Source organism: Salmo trutta, chromosome 1, assembly GCF_901001165.1.
Source record: "Salmo trutta chromosome 1, fSalTru1.1, whole genome shotgun sequence".
Taxonomy (NCBI): Eukaryota; Metazoa; Chordata; class Actinopteri; order Salmoniformes; family Salmonidae; genus Salmo; species Salmo trutta.
The window spans coordinates 62,573,684-62,590,624 of NC_042957.1; the positions used below are offsets into that span (position 1 = coordinate 62,573,684).

At 42.7% G+C, this 16,941-nt stretch overlaps 2 gene segments (V, D, J or C); both read left to right on the top strand.

Annotated features, from left to right (window-relative positions):
- The first annotated feature begins 3,771 nt into the window (after nucleotides 1-3,771).
- On the top strand, nucleotides 3,772-4,319 carry LOC115196708 (Ig heavy chain V region 5A-like). The segment is given in 2 exon segments: nucleotides 3,772-3,865; nucleotides 3,958-4,319. Coding segments are annotated over 2 exon segments (405 nt in total).
- Nucleotides 4,320-5,260: 941 nt separating this feature from the next.
- Nucleotides 5,261-5,783, top strand: LOC115196776 (immunoglobulin heavy variable 3-74-like). The segment is given in 2 exon segments: nucleotides 5,261-5,351; nucleotides 5,443-5,783. Coding segments are annotated over 2 exon segments (384 nt in total).
- Nucleotides 5,784-16,941: the final 11,158 nt, after the last annotated feature.

A 16,941-nucleotide genomic window follows, 5' to 3' on the forward strand; every position in this document is an offset into this window, starting at 1 on the left:
GTCGTCGGAGCTGCCCGCCAGTCAACAGTCGCCGGAGTGGTCAGACTGCGCTGAACTGCCGGAGTGGCCAGACTGCGCTGAACTGCCGGAGTGGCCAGACTGCCCTGAACTGCCGGAGTGGCCAGACTGCCCTGAACTGCCGGAGTGGCCAGACTGCCCTGAACTGCCGGAGTGGCCAGACTGCCCTGAACTGCCGGAGTGGCCAGACTGCCCTGAACTGCCGGAGTGGCCAGACTGCCCTGAACTGCCGGAGTGGCCAGACTGCCCTGAACTGCCCCGAGTGGCCAGACTGCCCAGACTGTCCCGAGTTGCCAGACTGCCCAGACTGTCCCGAGTTGCCAGACTGCCCAGACTGTCCCGAGTTGCCAGACTGCCCAGACTGTCCCGAGTTGCCAGACTGCCCAGACTGTCCCGAGTTGCCAGACTGCCCAGACTGTCCCGAGCTGCCGGACTGCCCAGACTGTCCCGAGCTGCCGGACTGCCCAGACTGTCCCGAGCTGCCAGACTGCCCAGACAGCCTGGAACGGCCTGAGCCGGAGCCACCTCCAAAAATAGGTGAGTTGGGGAGGGGGGGTGTAGCACAGTGCCGTCGTTGACGGCAGCCACCCTCCCTTCCCTCCCTTTAGTAAGGGGGAATTTTTCTTTTGGGTATTGTTTGGGGTGATTTTTTTTTTGTTAAGGTGCTTCCGGGGTAGCACCTTTAAGGGGGGGGTACTGTCACGTCCTGGCCAGTATATAAGCTTAATTGTTTTGTAGTTTGGTCAGGGCGTGGCAGAGGGTATTTGTTTTATGTGGTTCAGGGTGGTGTGTTTGTTCAAAGGGGGGTTTGATTTAGTATTTCCGGGGTTTTGGGTTGATGTTCTATGTTTATGTATTTCTATGTGTAGTCTGGTGAGTGTGTTTCTATGTTGTGCTGATTGGGGTTGGGACTCTCAGTTGAAGGCAGGTGTTGTCTATCTGCCTTTGATTGAGAGTCCCATATATTAGGGTGTGTTTGTGTTTGTTATTCGTGGGTGATTGTTCTGTGTGTAAGCCGTATGCTTTACCAGACTGTTTGTAGTTGTTCGTTCGTTTTGTTATTTTGTATGTTCATGTTTGTAGTTAATAAAAATCAAGATGAGAATACACGTACCTGCTACGTATTGGTCTAGCTTTTCAGACGACGATTTCGCATTATCGTCGGAAGACGAAGACAACCGTGACAAGAGTCTGCAGAATGAAGACACAGCTGTGTATTATTGTGCATGATACCACACCAGTGGCGTAGCCAGAAATTTGTTGGTGGGTGGGCCTGCAGAAATTTGGTGGGAGCAGTTAACTTCCTGCAGTTTTACACATTTTACAATGGGGCAAAGAGAAAAATGTGCTACTTTATAGCTAATCTCATGCTATTCTACACATTTTGACATGGGGCTGAGAGAAAATGTAGCATTTTAAAGCTAATTAAAGCTAAATATACAGTAGGTGTGTTGACTGTGAGAAAGGCACTGGATTATAAAATGTATTGTGTACTAAATGAACAAATGAACTAGGCAGTGGCATGGTATATATAGCCATAGATGCACAGTGACATATTCATCAATGCAGTCATGTTCGTGGCTTATTGGGGAGGTGACTTTCAATTAGTTATTTTTGGCAACCCATCCGGTGAATGTCAATGTCATTCCAGTTAATCTGTTCTGTTATATTACATCAGATCTGACTAACCCAGTGCACTTCTTGTTATGAATTGTATCTGATGGTGTTTGTATTATTAGGTAAAAATACAAATTATATCTCACTTGAAACACTGACAAGTAAAGAGCATAAAAAAAAAAATATCTGATTGGTTGGGCCTGGCTCCAGTCACACCCAGGCCCACCCGTGCCTACGTCCCTGTACTACACTGATACAAACCAGGATCAGTGTCACGTCCTGACCAGTATAGAGGATTATTTGTATTATTTGGTCAGGGCGTGGCAGAGGTATGTTTGTTTTATATGGTGGTTTTTTTTGTGTATAGCTTAGGGGTGTGTTATTTATGTGTTCCGGGGTTTTGTGGTGTATGTTTTAGTATGAGTAGGTTCTAGATTAAGTTTTCTATGTGCAGGTTTGGTTGCTGGACTCTCAATTGGAGGCAGGTGTTTCTAGTTGCCTCTGATTGGGAGTCCTATAAGTAGGTGTGTGTTTTGTTTGTCACTTGTGGGTAGTTGTATGTTAGCACTGCTTTTGTTTAGCCTGCTAAACTGGTCCTGTCGTGAGTTTTGTTTATTGTTTTTTCCTCACGGTCACATTTAAAATAAATGATGATGAGCACGCAATCCGCTGCATGTTGGTCCACTTTGTCCGACAGCGATTTCAGCATATCTTCTGACGAAGAGGAATGTGACAATCAGACCTGTAAAAAAACACCCTCTGGGTAGATGATGTTAAGGGAGTCAGAAGCCCAGAGATGTAGTTCACTTCTCAGTTGCAATTTAATGTTCCTGAATGTATTCATGGGAAATGTGTAAACAAATGTATCTTCTGTGTCCTTGCATTATGAGCAAAATGTACAGAAGCACGCACTGTATGAAACCCATACCATCACTGTTGACATACAATATCATCTATTGAAGGACCATGATGGAAATTAATATCTGACTGTGTTCCCTGCATCTCTCTGGATTTGTGAGGGAACTCGACACATATTTGGATGGGCAGAAATAGAAACAATCTATCTTTGAGTTTTTTTGTGAATTTTATCCATACCTATATTTACTGTGATGTCACACTAACCCAGCCTGGTGCTATCCCACTGGGCACAGACATCAATTCAATCTCTATTCCACATTGGTTCATCGTAATTTCATTGAAATGACGTGGAAACAATGTTGATTCAACCAGTGTGTGCACAGTGGGAGTGGATTGGTTATGGGCAGTAAAACAAATCAATTCTAAAAGCTGTAACAAGAGCAAGGTATTGTGTTTCATTTGAAAACAGCATCCAGCAGTGGGAGCACCGGCATCATAGACTCGCTTAAGAACAGAATCAGCTATGCAATAGACACTTCCATTAGAACAGTTTTTCTACAAGGGAATTCCCTTACGGAGAAATTGCAGTGAGAGTGCAGTATGACAGCAGTACACCGTAGTACAACTGCAGTTAGAGTGCACTATAACTGCAGTATGCTCCAAATACTGTGTCTAAAATATCACCGTTTTCTTTACTGCACTCATTTTGCAATGTAACTGCAGTTACAGTGCAGCAGAACTGAAGTACAGTGCAGTTAATCTGCAATTACTGCATCCAAAATATCACAGCCGACTGCAGTTACTGTACTTTTACTGCAGTTTCAAACCTGCAATAGTTTTTGTATGGGAAGAATTTTCAGACTGAAGACTGTGTATTACTGTGCTCGCAATTCCCACAATGATACAAACCAGGACCGGACCTGTACAAAAACTGAATACCCATGTGAATCAAACACAAGTACTACATATGGCCCTCATTGATTCAATATAATATAATAATATCAATCAAAGAACTGCTCCATAAAATAAAACTTCTTAATGATACACAAGCACAATAAGTGGCTATGTCACTATTACATGAACATCTTGAGTCTTCACCAAACCTTTTCTCAACAGTACCAATATACGTAGTATTTTAGACAACTAGATCTACGGGGAGAAACATTTAACACCATAGAGATGCAAATGTATCTCTATTCACATAGACCCAAGGTCTCCTCCCATTCCAATAGTCTGATATAACTGCCCTCCGCAGACCATCTCCCTCAGTCACGACGACCACTTCCAGTCTGTGCTTCTACTTTTACAGAATTTTAGATCCGTCCCACAATGAGAGTTCTAGAATGTATGTTCCTCCTGGCTCTCATCTCAGGTGAGTTATGTCTTTCCAGTGTAGGAGACAGGAGAGGAGCTGTGCTACTTGGCTGGTGGGTCACAGTCATCTAAACTCTGTCTGTGTTTCAGCTGTTCAGGGTCAGTCACTCACCTCCTCTGAGTCAGTGGTGAAGAGCCCTGGAGAGTCAGTAACACTGTCCTGTACTGTGTCTGGATTCTCCATGGGTAGCAACTGGATGCACTGGATCCGTCAGAAACCAGGGAAAGGACTAGAGTGGATTGGATACATTGACACTGGAACCACAGCTTATTATGCCCAGTCTCTCCAGGGCCAGTTCACCATCACCAAAGACAACTCAAAAAATCAGTTGTACTTAGAGATGAAAAGCCTGAAGACTGAAGACTCTGCTGTTTATTATTGTGCCAGAGACACAGTGACACAGGATCCTGCAGCACCGTACAAAAACTGTTCAACACTGATCACAGTATGAGAGGCAATGATGCGCATCTGTTGTTCAGACACACCCTCTATGAGAGAGCAGAAGGACTCAAAAGTAATGGAAAAAACACTATCAGTATTATCCGCATAAAATAATCCACACACATTACAACAGTGAAAAGCACATAATTTACATGAACTCAAAGTCAACTTTACAGAATTTAGTTCATATTAGCAATTACATTTTGAGTATTTGTATCGGACAGAATTATATTAATGTGATCATCAAACAGAAATATACTGAAACTAAAAACAATAATGGATCAATTATAGATCCCTGGGGAACTCCCCATAGATTCACAAGAGGGGATAAGCAGTAAGAGATATATCTAATTCAACTTGTATTGTTTCACATAGGGAAATTTTCTTGTTTTTGTGTTGTTCAGCACTGTTTAAAATATCAAGCATATCTAGTCTGAACATCCTATATGTAAAATCTGAACTTCAGTGAGCAGAATAAAGGACAGGGAGGTGAGATAATGAAGAAGATATTTATGCTAATAAATTTGATACATATCTGTTTTCGCTTTGTCATTTTGGGGTACTGTATATAGATTGTTGAGGGAAAACAATAATTTAATACATTTTAGAATAAGGCTGTAGCGTAACAAATTGTGGAAAAAGTCAAGGGGTCTGAATACTTTCTGAATGCACAGTCTATAGCGCGTTTCAGGGACCCACAACTTCTTAATGATACACTGGCACAATAAGTGTCTATGTCACTATTACATGAACACCTTGAGTCTTCACCAAACCTTTTCTCAACAGTACCAATATACGTAGTATTTTAGACAACTAGATCTACGGGGAGAAACATTTAACACCATAGAGATGCAAATGTATCTCTATTCACATAGACCCAAGGTCTCCTCCCATTTCAATAGTCTGATATAACTGCCCTCCGCAGACCATCTCCCTCAGTCACGACGACCACTTCCAGTCTGTGCTTCTACTTTTACAGAATTTTAGATCCGTCCCACAATGAGAGTTCTAGAATGTATGTTCCTCCTGGCTCTCATCTCAGGTGAGTTATGTCTTTCCAGTGTAGGAGACAGGAGAGGAGCTGTGCTAATTGGCTGGTGGGTGATAGTCATCTAAACTCTCTGTCTGTTCAGCTGTTCAGGGGCAGTCACTCACCTCCTCTGAGTCAGTGGTGAAGAGACCTGGAGAGTCAGTAACACTGTCCTGTACTGTGTCTGGACTACCCCTGAGCTGGTTACACTGGATCCGTCAGAAACCAGGGAAAGGACTAGAGTGGATTAGGCACATTGACAGTGGCACTGGCACTATATTTGCCCAGTCCCTCCAGGGCCAGTTCACCATCACCAAAGACAACTCCAAAAACCAGCTGTACTTAGAGGTGAAAAGCCTAAAGACTGAAGACTCTGCTGTTTATTATTGTGCCAGAGACACAGTGACAAAGATGCCTGCATCGCAATACAAAAACGGGCAATAGTGCGCATCGGTTCTTTAAACACACACACACACACACACACACACACACACACACACACACACACACACACACACACACACACACACACACACACACACACACACACACACACACACACACACACACACACACACACACACACAAACTACTCAACAGCAGTGGAAAACACACTGTCCACTGATATCAATGTTATCCACATAAAACATCAACACACATGATAAACAGTGAAAAGCACACTATTTACATTAACACAGAAGTACATTTTTATGCAACTCAGACTTCCTATTAGCTATTATGTTTTGAGCATTTTCATCAGACAGAATTATATTAATGTGATCATCAAACAGAAATACACTCAAACTAAAAACATTAATGAACCAATTATAGATCCCTGGGGAACTCCACTCCAAGAGGGGATGAGCAGTAAGAGATACAAAATTCAATACTAATTGTATTGAATTTTGACTTTTTATACAATGCTGAAAAGCTAAGAAACAGGAAATATTCCTGTTTCTTAGCTTTTCAGCATTGTATAAAAAGTCAAAACACACATCTAGTGTGAACACCGCTTATGAAATATATGAAAAACAGAGAGAAGAATGAAAGACGGAGGGGAGGGAGGGAACCAAGGAGTAGAGCAGAAGATATCTCTATCTTAGTCTCCATTTAAACCTCTAGAGGACGTTCTATGCAAAGACTCCCTCCCCTTTATCCCTTTATAATTAGACACTCAGCTCTGGAATTTTCATTATAGCCAGCTTGGACCAACCTGACTATCACTGAACAATGAGGACTGTCTGGAGTTTAGTAGTCATATACAGTAAGTAAAACATTACAATGAGCCCGGCACTAACTAATACTGAACAATGGAACTGATGAGCCTCTGGAGTTGAGTTGTCATGGTGGTGTTCATACACAGTAAGTAAAACATTACAATGAGCCCTGCACTAACTAATACTGAACAATGGAACTGATGAGCCTCTGGAGTTGAGTTGTCATGGTGGTGTTCATACACAGTAAGTAAAACACTACATGGTGACTGAAGAATGTCTGAGAATCATGGTTAATTTCAATATTAGTGTAAATGCCACATCTTCAACTGAATATTAAAATGTTTTTGTTTTGCAGGTTTTTTTTGTGATATCAGACTGGATCAGTCTCCTTCTCATGTGAAAAGACATGGAGACTGTTAAAATCTCATGTAAAACATCTGGGTTTACTATGAAATATTATTATATGCACTGGATAAGGCAGCAACCAGGAAAAGACTGGACTGGATTGGTATAATTCTGGTTCAAACTCTGCTACCTACTCAGACTCCCTGAAAGGATAGTTCACCCTGACTGAGATCGTCTCCATAAACACACAGGTCTTACAGTCCATTATTCTGAGAGCAGAGGACTCTGATGTTTATTATTGTACTGGACAGACACAGTGACTGGAGCTGGTGAAGCAGCTGTACAAAACCCTCATCTCCAGTCTCTGTTAACATCAATCCCATGGCCCCACCAACACTATAGGATGGAGTAGACACATCATACTGTAAATTATAACCCAAATATATATTTTTTTAAATCACTTGAAAAGCATAGAATATACCTGACAACCTGTCAAAATAACTGGATGAATATCTTCATGAAACTTTATAGCCATTCATTGTCAGTTGACAATGTCAAATAAGCCTTAAACAGTTTTTATATTTGCAGTCAATCTGTCAAATTAATTATCAATCCCTAGCAGCTAAAACCATTAATTTAGTCATGTCTTTCAATTCGGGGAACTTAATTGCGTGAAACCAGATTTCAAATTTCAGCAAACCTAATTAAGTTATGTGCACAAGTACAGTGTAATGCCTTTCTTTCAAGCTCCAAATCTAACAAAGCAGTAATCAATATCAATGTAGCACAAAAAATAACATAAGGTAGAACAAAAACAGACAAGAAATAAAAATAAGAATATGTATATCACGGGAAAGAAGAGAAGCTACTGTATATACAGTCAGCTCCAAGACCATATTTACAATGTGCAGTGATGTGCAGCCATTCTGTTAGCTATTTAGCAATTGTATGGCTTGGGGATAGAAGCTGTTCAGGAGCCTGTTAGTGTCAGACTTGGCACTTCGTTGCTGCTTGCCAAGCGGAGGCAGAGATTTATGCCAGCAGCATACCACCCTGCATCCCACTGCTGGCTTGCTTCTGAAGCTAAGCAGGGTTGGTCCTGGTCAGTCCCTGGATGGATGCTGCTGGAAGTGGTGTTGGAGGGCCAGTAGAAGGCACTCTTTCCTCTGGTCTAAGAAATATCCCAATACCCCAGGACACTGCCCTGTGTAGGGTGCTGTCTTTCGGCTGGAACGTTAAACGGGTGTCCTGACTCTCTGAGGTCATTAAAGATCCCATGGCACTTATTGTAAGAGTAGGGGTGTTAACCCTGGTGTCCTGGCTAAATTCCCAATCTGTCCTTCATACCATCATGGCCACCTAATCATCCCCAGCTTACAATTGGCTCATTCATCCCCCTCCTCTCCCCTGTAACTATTCCCCAGGTTGTTGCTGTAATTGAGAATGTGTTCTCAGTCAACTTAACTGGTAAAATAATGATATAAATACAATTTTAAAAAGAGATAACAATCTTATGGCTTGGGGATAGAAGCTGTTCAGGAGCCTGTTAGTGTCAGACTTGATGCATTGTTACTGATTGCCAAGCAGAAAGAACAATATGTGGCTTCGGTGGTTGGAGCATTTAACAATTTATTTTATATATACTGCTCAAAAAAATTAAGGGAACACTTAAACAACACAATGTAACTCCAAGTCAATCACACTTCTGTGAAATCAAACTGTCCACTTAGGAAGCAACACTGATTGACAATACATTTCACATGCTGTTGTGCAAATGGAATAGACAACAGGTGGAAATTATAGGCAATTAGCAAGACACGCCCAATAAAGGAGTGGTTCGGCAGGTGGTGAACACAGACCACTTCTCAGTTCTTATGCTTCCTGGCTGATGTTTTGGTCACTTTTGAATGATGGGGGTGCTTTCACTCTAGTGGTAGCATGAGACGGAGTCTACAACCCACACAAGTGGCTCAGGTAGTGCAGCTCATCCAGGATGGCACATCAATGCGAGCTGTGGCAAGAAGGTTTGCTGTGTCTGTCAGCGTAGTGTCCAGAGCATGGAGGTGCTACCAGGAGACAGGCCAGTACATCAGGAGATGTGGAGGAGGCCGTAGGAGGGCAACAACCCAGCAGCAGGACCGCTACCTCCGCCTTTGTGCAAGGAGGAGCAGGAGGAGCACTGCCAGAGCCCTGCAAAATGCACTCCAGCAGGCCACAAATGTGCATGTGCCTGCTCAAACGGTCAGAAACAGACTCCATGAGGGTGGTATGAGGGCCCGACGTCCACAGGTGGGGGTTGTGCTTACAGCCCAACACCGTGCAGGACGTTTGGCATTTGCCAGAGAACACCAATATTGGCAAATTCGCCATTGGCGCCCTATGCTCTTCACAGATGAAGCAGGTTCACACTGAGCACGTGACAGACGTGACAGAGTCTGGAGACGCTGTGGAGAACGTTCTGCTACCTGCAACATCCTCCAGCATGACCGGTTTGGCGGTGGGTCAGTCATGGTGTGGGGTGGCATTTCTTTGGGGGGCCGCACAGCCCTCCATGTGCTCGCCAGAGGTAGCCTGACTGCCATTAGGTACCGAGATGAGATCCTCAGACCCCTTGTGAGACCATATGCTGGTGCGGTTGGCCCTGGGTTCCTCCTAATGCAAGACAATGCTAGACTTCATGTGGCTGAAGTGTGTCAGCAGTTCCTGCAAGAGGAAGGCATTGATGCTATGGACTGGCCCGCCCGTTCCCCAGACCTGAATCCAATTGAGCACATCTGGGACATCATGTCTCGCTCCATCCACCAACGCCACGTTGCACCACAGACTGTCCAGGAGTTGGCGGATGCTTTAGTCCAGGTCTGGGAGGAGATCCCTCAGGAGACCATCCGCCACCTCATCAGGAGCATGCCCAGGCGTTGTAGGGAGGTCATACAGGCATGTGGAGGCCACACACACTACTGAGCCTCATTTTGAATTGTTTTAAGGACATTACGTCAAAGTTGGATCAGCCTGTAGTGTGGTTTTCCACTTTAATTTTGAGTGTGACTCCAAATCCAGACCTCCATGGGTTGATAAATTGGATTTCCATAGATTATTTCTGTGTGATTTTGTTGTCAGCACATTCAACTATGTAAAGAAAAAAGTATTTAATAATATTATTTAATTCATTCAGATCTAGGATGTGTTATTTTAGTGTTCCCTTTATTTTTTTGAGCAGTATATTTTCTAGCCCTTCTTTTCACAGAGGTTCTGGATGGCAGGGGGCTCAGCCCCAGTAATGTACTGGGCTGTCCAAACCACCCCTGTAACACCATGCGATCAAGGGCGGTGCTGTTGCCATACCAAAACGTGATGCAGCCAAGCAAGTCGCTCTTATATAGAACCGTGATGATCATTCATGTTAAAGAGCAATGGAACAAGTATGGGACAAGTTTATTGTATTCATCCCAATAGATTCTGTCATCCTGTGCTGTTCTGAGAAACAATGCTGGCAATATAAACCTTAAGAACATCTCTGTCTCTATTTAAAACTCCATAATCCTTAATAATCAGACAGTCAGCTCTGGACTTCTCATTATAGGCAGCTTGGACTGACATTACAGTGAGCCCTGCACTAACTATCACTGAATAATAGAACTGATGAGTCTGGAGTTTGTCATGGTGATGTCCATACACAGTAATAATAGACATGTGCATGTAAGTTCAAAAATGTTTATAATAAGATTAAAAGAGCTGAAGGGATTTTTAAGGCACCGGCAGAACAGAGAAGCTACGTCTGGTAAGACGAGGGGTGGGGGTGTGTGTCTTTGTCAATAACAGCACATTATCTACCAAGAGAGTTCTCATCTATATTATTCATAGCCGTCTATTTACCACCACAAACATATGCTGGCACTAAGACCGCACTCAACCAACTCTATAAGGCCAACTCAACCAACTCTATAAGGCCAATAATGGAACAGTCCAAAACCCTATACCCTATACCCTAGAGTCGGAACAAACGGCTCCCGGAGCGGAGGAGAAGGACTTGGAACTGGTTGTGAGCTCTGGGCCAAGGGTCGGCTCAGACGAGGAGACTGGGATGAAGTAACCAAGGTATTTATTGAGACACAGGGGGAGATGGAGTGCAAGTCAGGGATAAGCTTGTGCAGGTTGCTGAAAACCAGGAGCGGAGGCTGAGGCTGGAGCGAGAGGGGTTGAGACAGGGTAAGCAGGTCCTTTGGGGAATCCAATGGAGTAGTAGAATGGGGACTCCAGGACAGAGTAGCAGGATGACGAGACTTGGGACTGGAGACAGTGGCCAGAGTCAGAGCGGGCAGAACTGTAGAGGACAACAGAGTCAGGCAAGGGAAAACAGGAACAAACGGATAACAGGATCTGAATAGTAACAAACGGCTAGGACCGTAGACTGACTGAGCAGAGATTATGATCTGGCAGTGTGGAAGTGGCAGGACTGAGTAAATGTAGAGGTCTTGATTATGGAACAGGTTGCAGCTGGTGGGGATCTGCTCTGACTCCAGCACACCTGTCTCTGCCCACACAATCACACAGAGAGGGAGAGGGAGAGGGAGAGGGAGAGAGTACTGGGGGAGTGGCGGCAGGTCAAGGAGACAGGATGAGCATTAGGGGGCGTTGCAAGGAGCAGATGTGACAGTAAATCAAGACCTTTCTTGAGTTGGGCTCTGGGATGGTGCAACTGTTGAGAATCTGAGTCTATGGTTGTTGTGGGGGAAAGGGGTTGAGTGTGTATGAGTGTGTGTGGGAGTGTGTGTATCCCACAACTTTTGCAAGGGAGTAAAAGATGTTAGGGACAATATAGGATGATTCACAATAATTGTTTGCTAATATAATAATTGCTTGCCATAATGTAATTTTGGTAATGGCGAAACTGGAGAGAGATAAAAATCCTTTGCATAAATTGCCTGCGTTACTACAAATAGGAATAGCCAATTATGGAAAATAAGATAAACAGGGTTTTTAAAATATATATATATATTTTTCTAATGGCTTTATATAATACATATCGAGGTGAGGGCGATCAAAATGCATTTGGCGGTTGATCTGCTTCTGTTCTGTGGGTGGAACAGTGTGCTCTTTTCGAAGGATGGGTCCCGGTCTCTCTGGGGCTATGGGATCCGGGGGGTCGGGGGTGGTCTGCCGGGCATTGGGACGAGAACCCAACATGGGATGAGGAGGGCTTTCAGTGGGTGGAATGGTGGGGACCAATTGGTGGTTTACCTAGTAGCAATGTAAAGATCATAGTACAGCTATATAGACACTCAATCATCATGTTACTTTTTAATGGGACGTTTACAAACATATATTTTGATAATTAGAATTGAAACTTGTGTCTCATGATGGTCAGTGGTGAAATAAGTATAGCCAGTTATAATTATAACGGCTTAGTAGATAATAAGAAAAGACGATCAGTATTTACCTGGCTAAAAGAGAAGGAATATAATATCTATTGTTTACAGGAAAATCATCCAACAATTTTAGATTAAGTTTTGTGGAAAAAAATTAATTTCTCCCATGGGCAGAAATCAATTAACCTGTTTAGGATAGGCGGCAGTATTTTCACGTACCCGATTTAATCTGGTTATTACTCCTGCCCAGAAAGTAGAATATGCTTATAATTAGTAGATGTGGATAGAAAACACCCTAAAGTTTCTAAAACTGTTTGAATGGTGTCTGTGAGTATAACAGAACTCATATGGCAGGCCAAAACCTGAGAAGATTCCATACAGGAAGTGCCCTCTCTGACCATTTCTTGTCCTTCTATAGCCTCTTTATGGAAAATAGAGGATCTCTGCTGTAACATGACATTTTCTAAGGCTCCTATAGGCTCTCAGAAGGTGCCAGAACGGGGAATGATGACTCTGCAGTCCCTGGGCGAAAAACAGTAGGGGTTTTGGAAAGTGGCCGATCTGAGAACAATGACACGGGCATGTGCATGCATGTGAAGACTCCATTTTCTATTTTCAGACTTTGAATGAAAACAAGGTCTCCCGGTCGGAATATTATCGCTATTTTACGAGAAAAAAGGGTTTGACATGTTTCGAAGTACGGTAGTGGAATATTTTGACATTTTTTGTCACGATATGCGCGCCGGCGCGTCACCCTTCGGATAGTGTCTTGAACGCACGAACAAAACGCTGCTATTTGGATATAACAATGGATTATTTGGGACCAAACCAACATTTGTTATTGAAGTAGAAGTCCTGGGAGTGCATTCTGACGAAGACAGCAAAGGTAATAAAATATTTCTTATAGTAAATCTGACTTTGGTGAGTGCTAAACTTGCTGGGTGTCTAAATAGCTAGCCCTGTGATGCCGGACTATCTACTTAGAATATTGCAAAATGTGCTTTCACCGAAAAGCTATTTTAAAATCGGACATATCGAGTGCATAAAGGAGTTCTGTATCTATAATTCTTAAAATAATTGTTATGTTTTTTGTGAACGTTTATCGTGAGTAATTTAGTAAATTCACCGGAAGTGTTCGGTGGGAATGCTAGTCACATGCTAGTCACCTGCTAATGTAAAAAGCTGGTTTTTGATATAAATATGAACTTGATTGAACAGACATGCATGTATTGTATAACATAATGTCCTAAGATTGTCATCTGATGAAGATCATCAAAGGTTAGTGCTGCATTTAGCTGTGGTTTGGGTTTATGTGACATTATATGCTAGCTTGAAAAATGGGTGTCTGATTATTTCTGGCTGGGTACTCTGCTGACATAATCTAATGTTTTGCTTTCGTTGTAAAGCCTTTTTGAAATCGGACAGTGTGGTTAGATTAACGAGAGTCTTGTCTTTAAAATGCTGTAAAATAGTCATATGTTTGAGAAATTGAAGTAATAGCATTTCTAAGGTATTTGAATAATGCGCCACGGGATTCAACTGGCTGTTGAAGAGAGGTTAACTGTCTATATGGTAGATATCCATGCAAGATCTCACCTCGTGGAGTTGCAATGATCATGAGAACGGTGAGGAATCAGCCCAGAACTACACGGGAGGATCTTGTCAATGATCTCAAGGCAGCTGGGACCATAGTCACCAAGAAAACAATTGGTAACACACTACACTGTGAAGGACTGAAATCCTGCAGCATCCGCAAGGTCCCCCTGCTCAAGAAAGCACATATACATGCCCGTCTGAAGTTTGCCAATGAACATCTGAATGACTCAGAGGACAACTGGTGAAAGTGTTGTGGTCAGATGAGACCAAAATGGAGCTCTTTGACATCAACTCAACTCGTCGTGTTTGGAGGAGGAGGAATGCTGCCTATGACCCCAAGAACACCATCTCCACAGTCAAACATGGAGGTGGAAACAATATGCTTTGGGGGTGTTTTTCTGCTAAGGGGACAGGACAACTTCACCGCATCAAAGGGACGATGGACGGGGCCATGTACCATCAAATGTTGGGTGAGAACCTCCTTACCTCAGCCAGGGTATTGAAAATGGGTCGTGGATGGGTATTCCAGCATGACAATGACCCAAAACACACGGCCAAGGCAACAAAGGAGTGGTTCAAGAAGAAGCACATTAAGGTCCTGGAGTGGCCCAGCCAGTCTCCAGACCTTACTCCCATAGAAAATCTGTGGAGGGAGCTGAAGGTTCGATTTGCCAAACGTCAGCCTCGAAATCTTAATGACTTGGAGAAGATCTGCAAAGAGGAGTGGGACAATATCCCTCCTGAGATGTGTGCAAACCTGGTGGCCAACTACAAGAAACGTCTGACCTCTGTGATTGCCAACAAGGGTTTTGCAACCAAGTACTAAGTCATGTTTTGCAGTGGGGTCAAATACTTATTTCCCTCATTAAAATGCAAATCAATTTATAACATTTTTGACATGCGTTTTTCTGGATTTTTTTGTTGTTGTTCTGTCTCTCAATGTTCAAATAAACCTACTATTAAAAGTGTAGCCTGATCATTTCTTTGTAAGTGGGAAAACGTACGAAATCAGCAGGGGATCAAATACTTTTTTCCCCCACTGTAATTGTTCGTGTAATTTAGCGACTGTATAGAAAGTTGGTATCTTGGGAAATTTCACACATAGAAATTCAACTTCTTGTTTAGTGATTTGTCCTGATTCCAAACAGCTTTCCACTGTGGATTAAATATTATGCTGGAATTCCAGGGTAGGGTCACAGTTCAATTTGCGATAGAAGTCACCTTCAGATAGTTGTCGGCGACATTCATTCACATAGTCACATTTGTTTTGTATACAAATTCCTCCTCCTTTATCACATGTTTTTATGATAATTGAAGGATCTGACTTTAAGTCGTTAAGAGCCATTCTCTCGTCTCTACTCAGGTTATCATAGGCTTTATGTTTGTTTGTCTTTCAGTAAGTCACCTACATAATTTTAAACAATCCTACAGAAGGTTTCTATGGAGGCATTGCATTTGGGGGGAGGTACAAATGAACTTTTTGCTCTAAATATGGTTCTCTCAGAGTTCTCAGGTACCTCAGCTGGGTTAATGGCTCCATCTCCTCCTTGACTCACGGTAGGACAGTAGGTCTATTAATTAACGTGGTAGACCTACGTATACATCTCACTGAGGATGACATTTCAAGTGGAGTCATGTAAGTTTCACTCTTATCAAAGAACTCACGCAATCTCAGATTACGGAAAAACTTCAATAGATCTATCGGAACATCAAAGTCATTAACGTATGCAGAGGGTACAAATGTTAACCCCTTATTGAGAACACTGAGGTGAGCGGATGTCAGTGTCTTACTTGATAAGTTGAAGACGTTTAGCTCCTATTGGACTGTGGGCCCATCCTGGGTCTCAATTGATAGGTATCGCGGGGTGGTAGTGGATTTCTTCTTCCCCCGACGTATGTGTCAAATCCTCTTACATGCTAGGAGTGTTGGCCTCGACGTCGTCCCCGGTGTCCCCGCCCTGTTGTAGAAAAAAGGCTCACGGTTGATAGAGGAGCCAGAGTTAGTGCTGTCTGTGGATAGTTGGTCTGATAGAGGCACTCGGCGTCTGTCATCAGCTTGTCTGTTCCGTTTTTTTGGTTTCTTGTGCTTAGTCTCACCGGAGATATATTAGTCCGTTGTCCTTATCTTCCAAATCGCGTTTATACTTCTTGATTTTCCTCTCCTTCAATTCGGTCGTAATCTTAGTCTGAAGGTCAGTATTACTCTTAATGAGATCGTCCACTTTAATAGGGTCATGAAACTCATCACGTAGAGCTTTCTGTGAATTTTCAACTGAGGTTGCGATCTCGATAATATCTTTTTAAGTTGTTCAATGATCAAAGTCATCAGGTCCAATGAACATTTATTTAGTATAGCACACCATCGTTCACAAAACTCTTCAGTGTGTTGTCCAAATCAAGGCTCATTTTGCCAACGTAGTCCGCGTGGAATAACTCCATTTCGAACATACTCACTTAAGGTGATGATGTGTAGGTGTGTTTTGGTTTTCTTGAATGAACAGTCTTGGAATTCTTTACAAAGATTTTCCCAGGTGCCTTCTGGTCGATCAAAAAGAGACTGTTACTAAAATGTTGTCTCATTGTTGTTGGCTGTATTCAAAAAGGCTCCATTGGGTATCGTTTGAATTAGGTTCAGTTCCCATGTTGACTAGGGAGTTGATTAATTGGGGTGCTGTCAGCGAAGGATAATAGTAGATAAAAAAACATGAGCTGGCGCATACACAGAAAAAAGTTTGTGTGGAGGTGCTGACCAACGGCGAATAAACTATAAACTATCAAAATAAAGAAGGTCGCACATTCCATGTAACAATCTACCAGCAATTTAATTTAATTCACCAACATTTCGGCATCACTGTGCCTTCCTCAGGGTAATGTCATACATACTTGAACCAGGTTATATAGACACACAGTGCAATTAGTGTAACCAATGACAGTAGTGAGGGGTGTCATAATGACTAAGTTAATATATACTCAAAGGACCATTATTACATTATTAGCATGTTTTCTATCGGACAAGCAACAAGGTCTGATTTCATTATTACTGAAACAGGATCCAAGTGGTATATATAAAGATCCAGT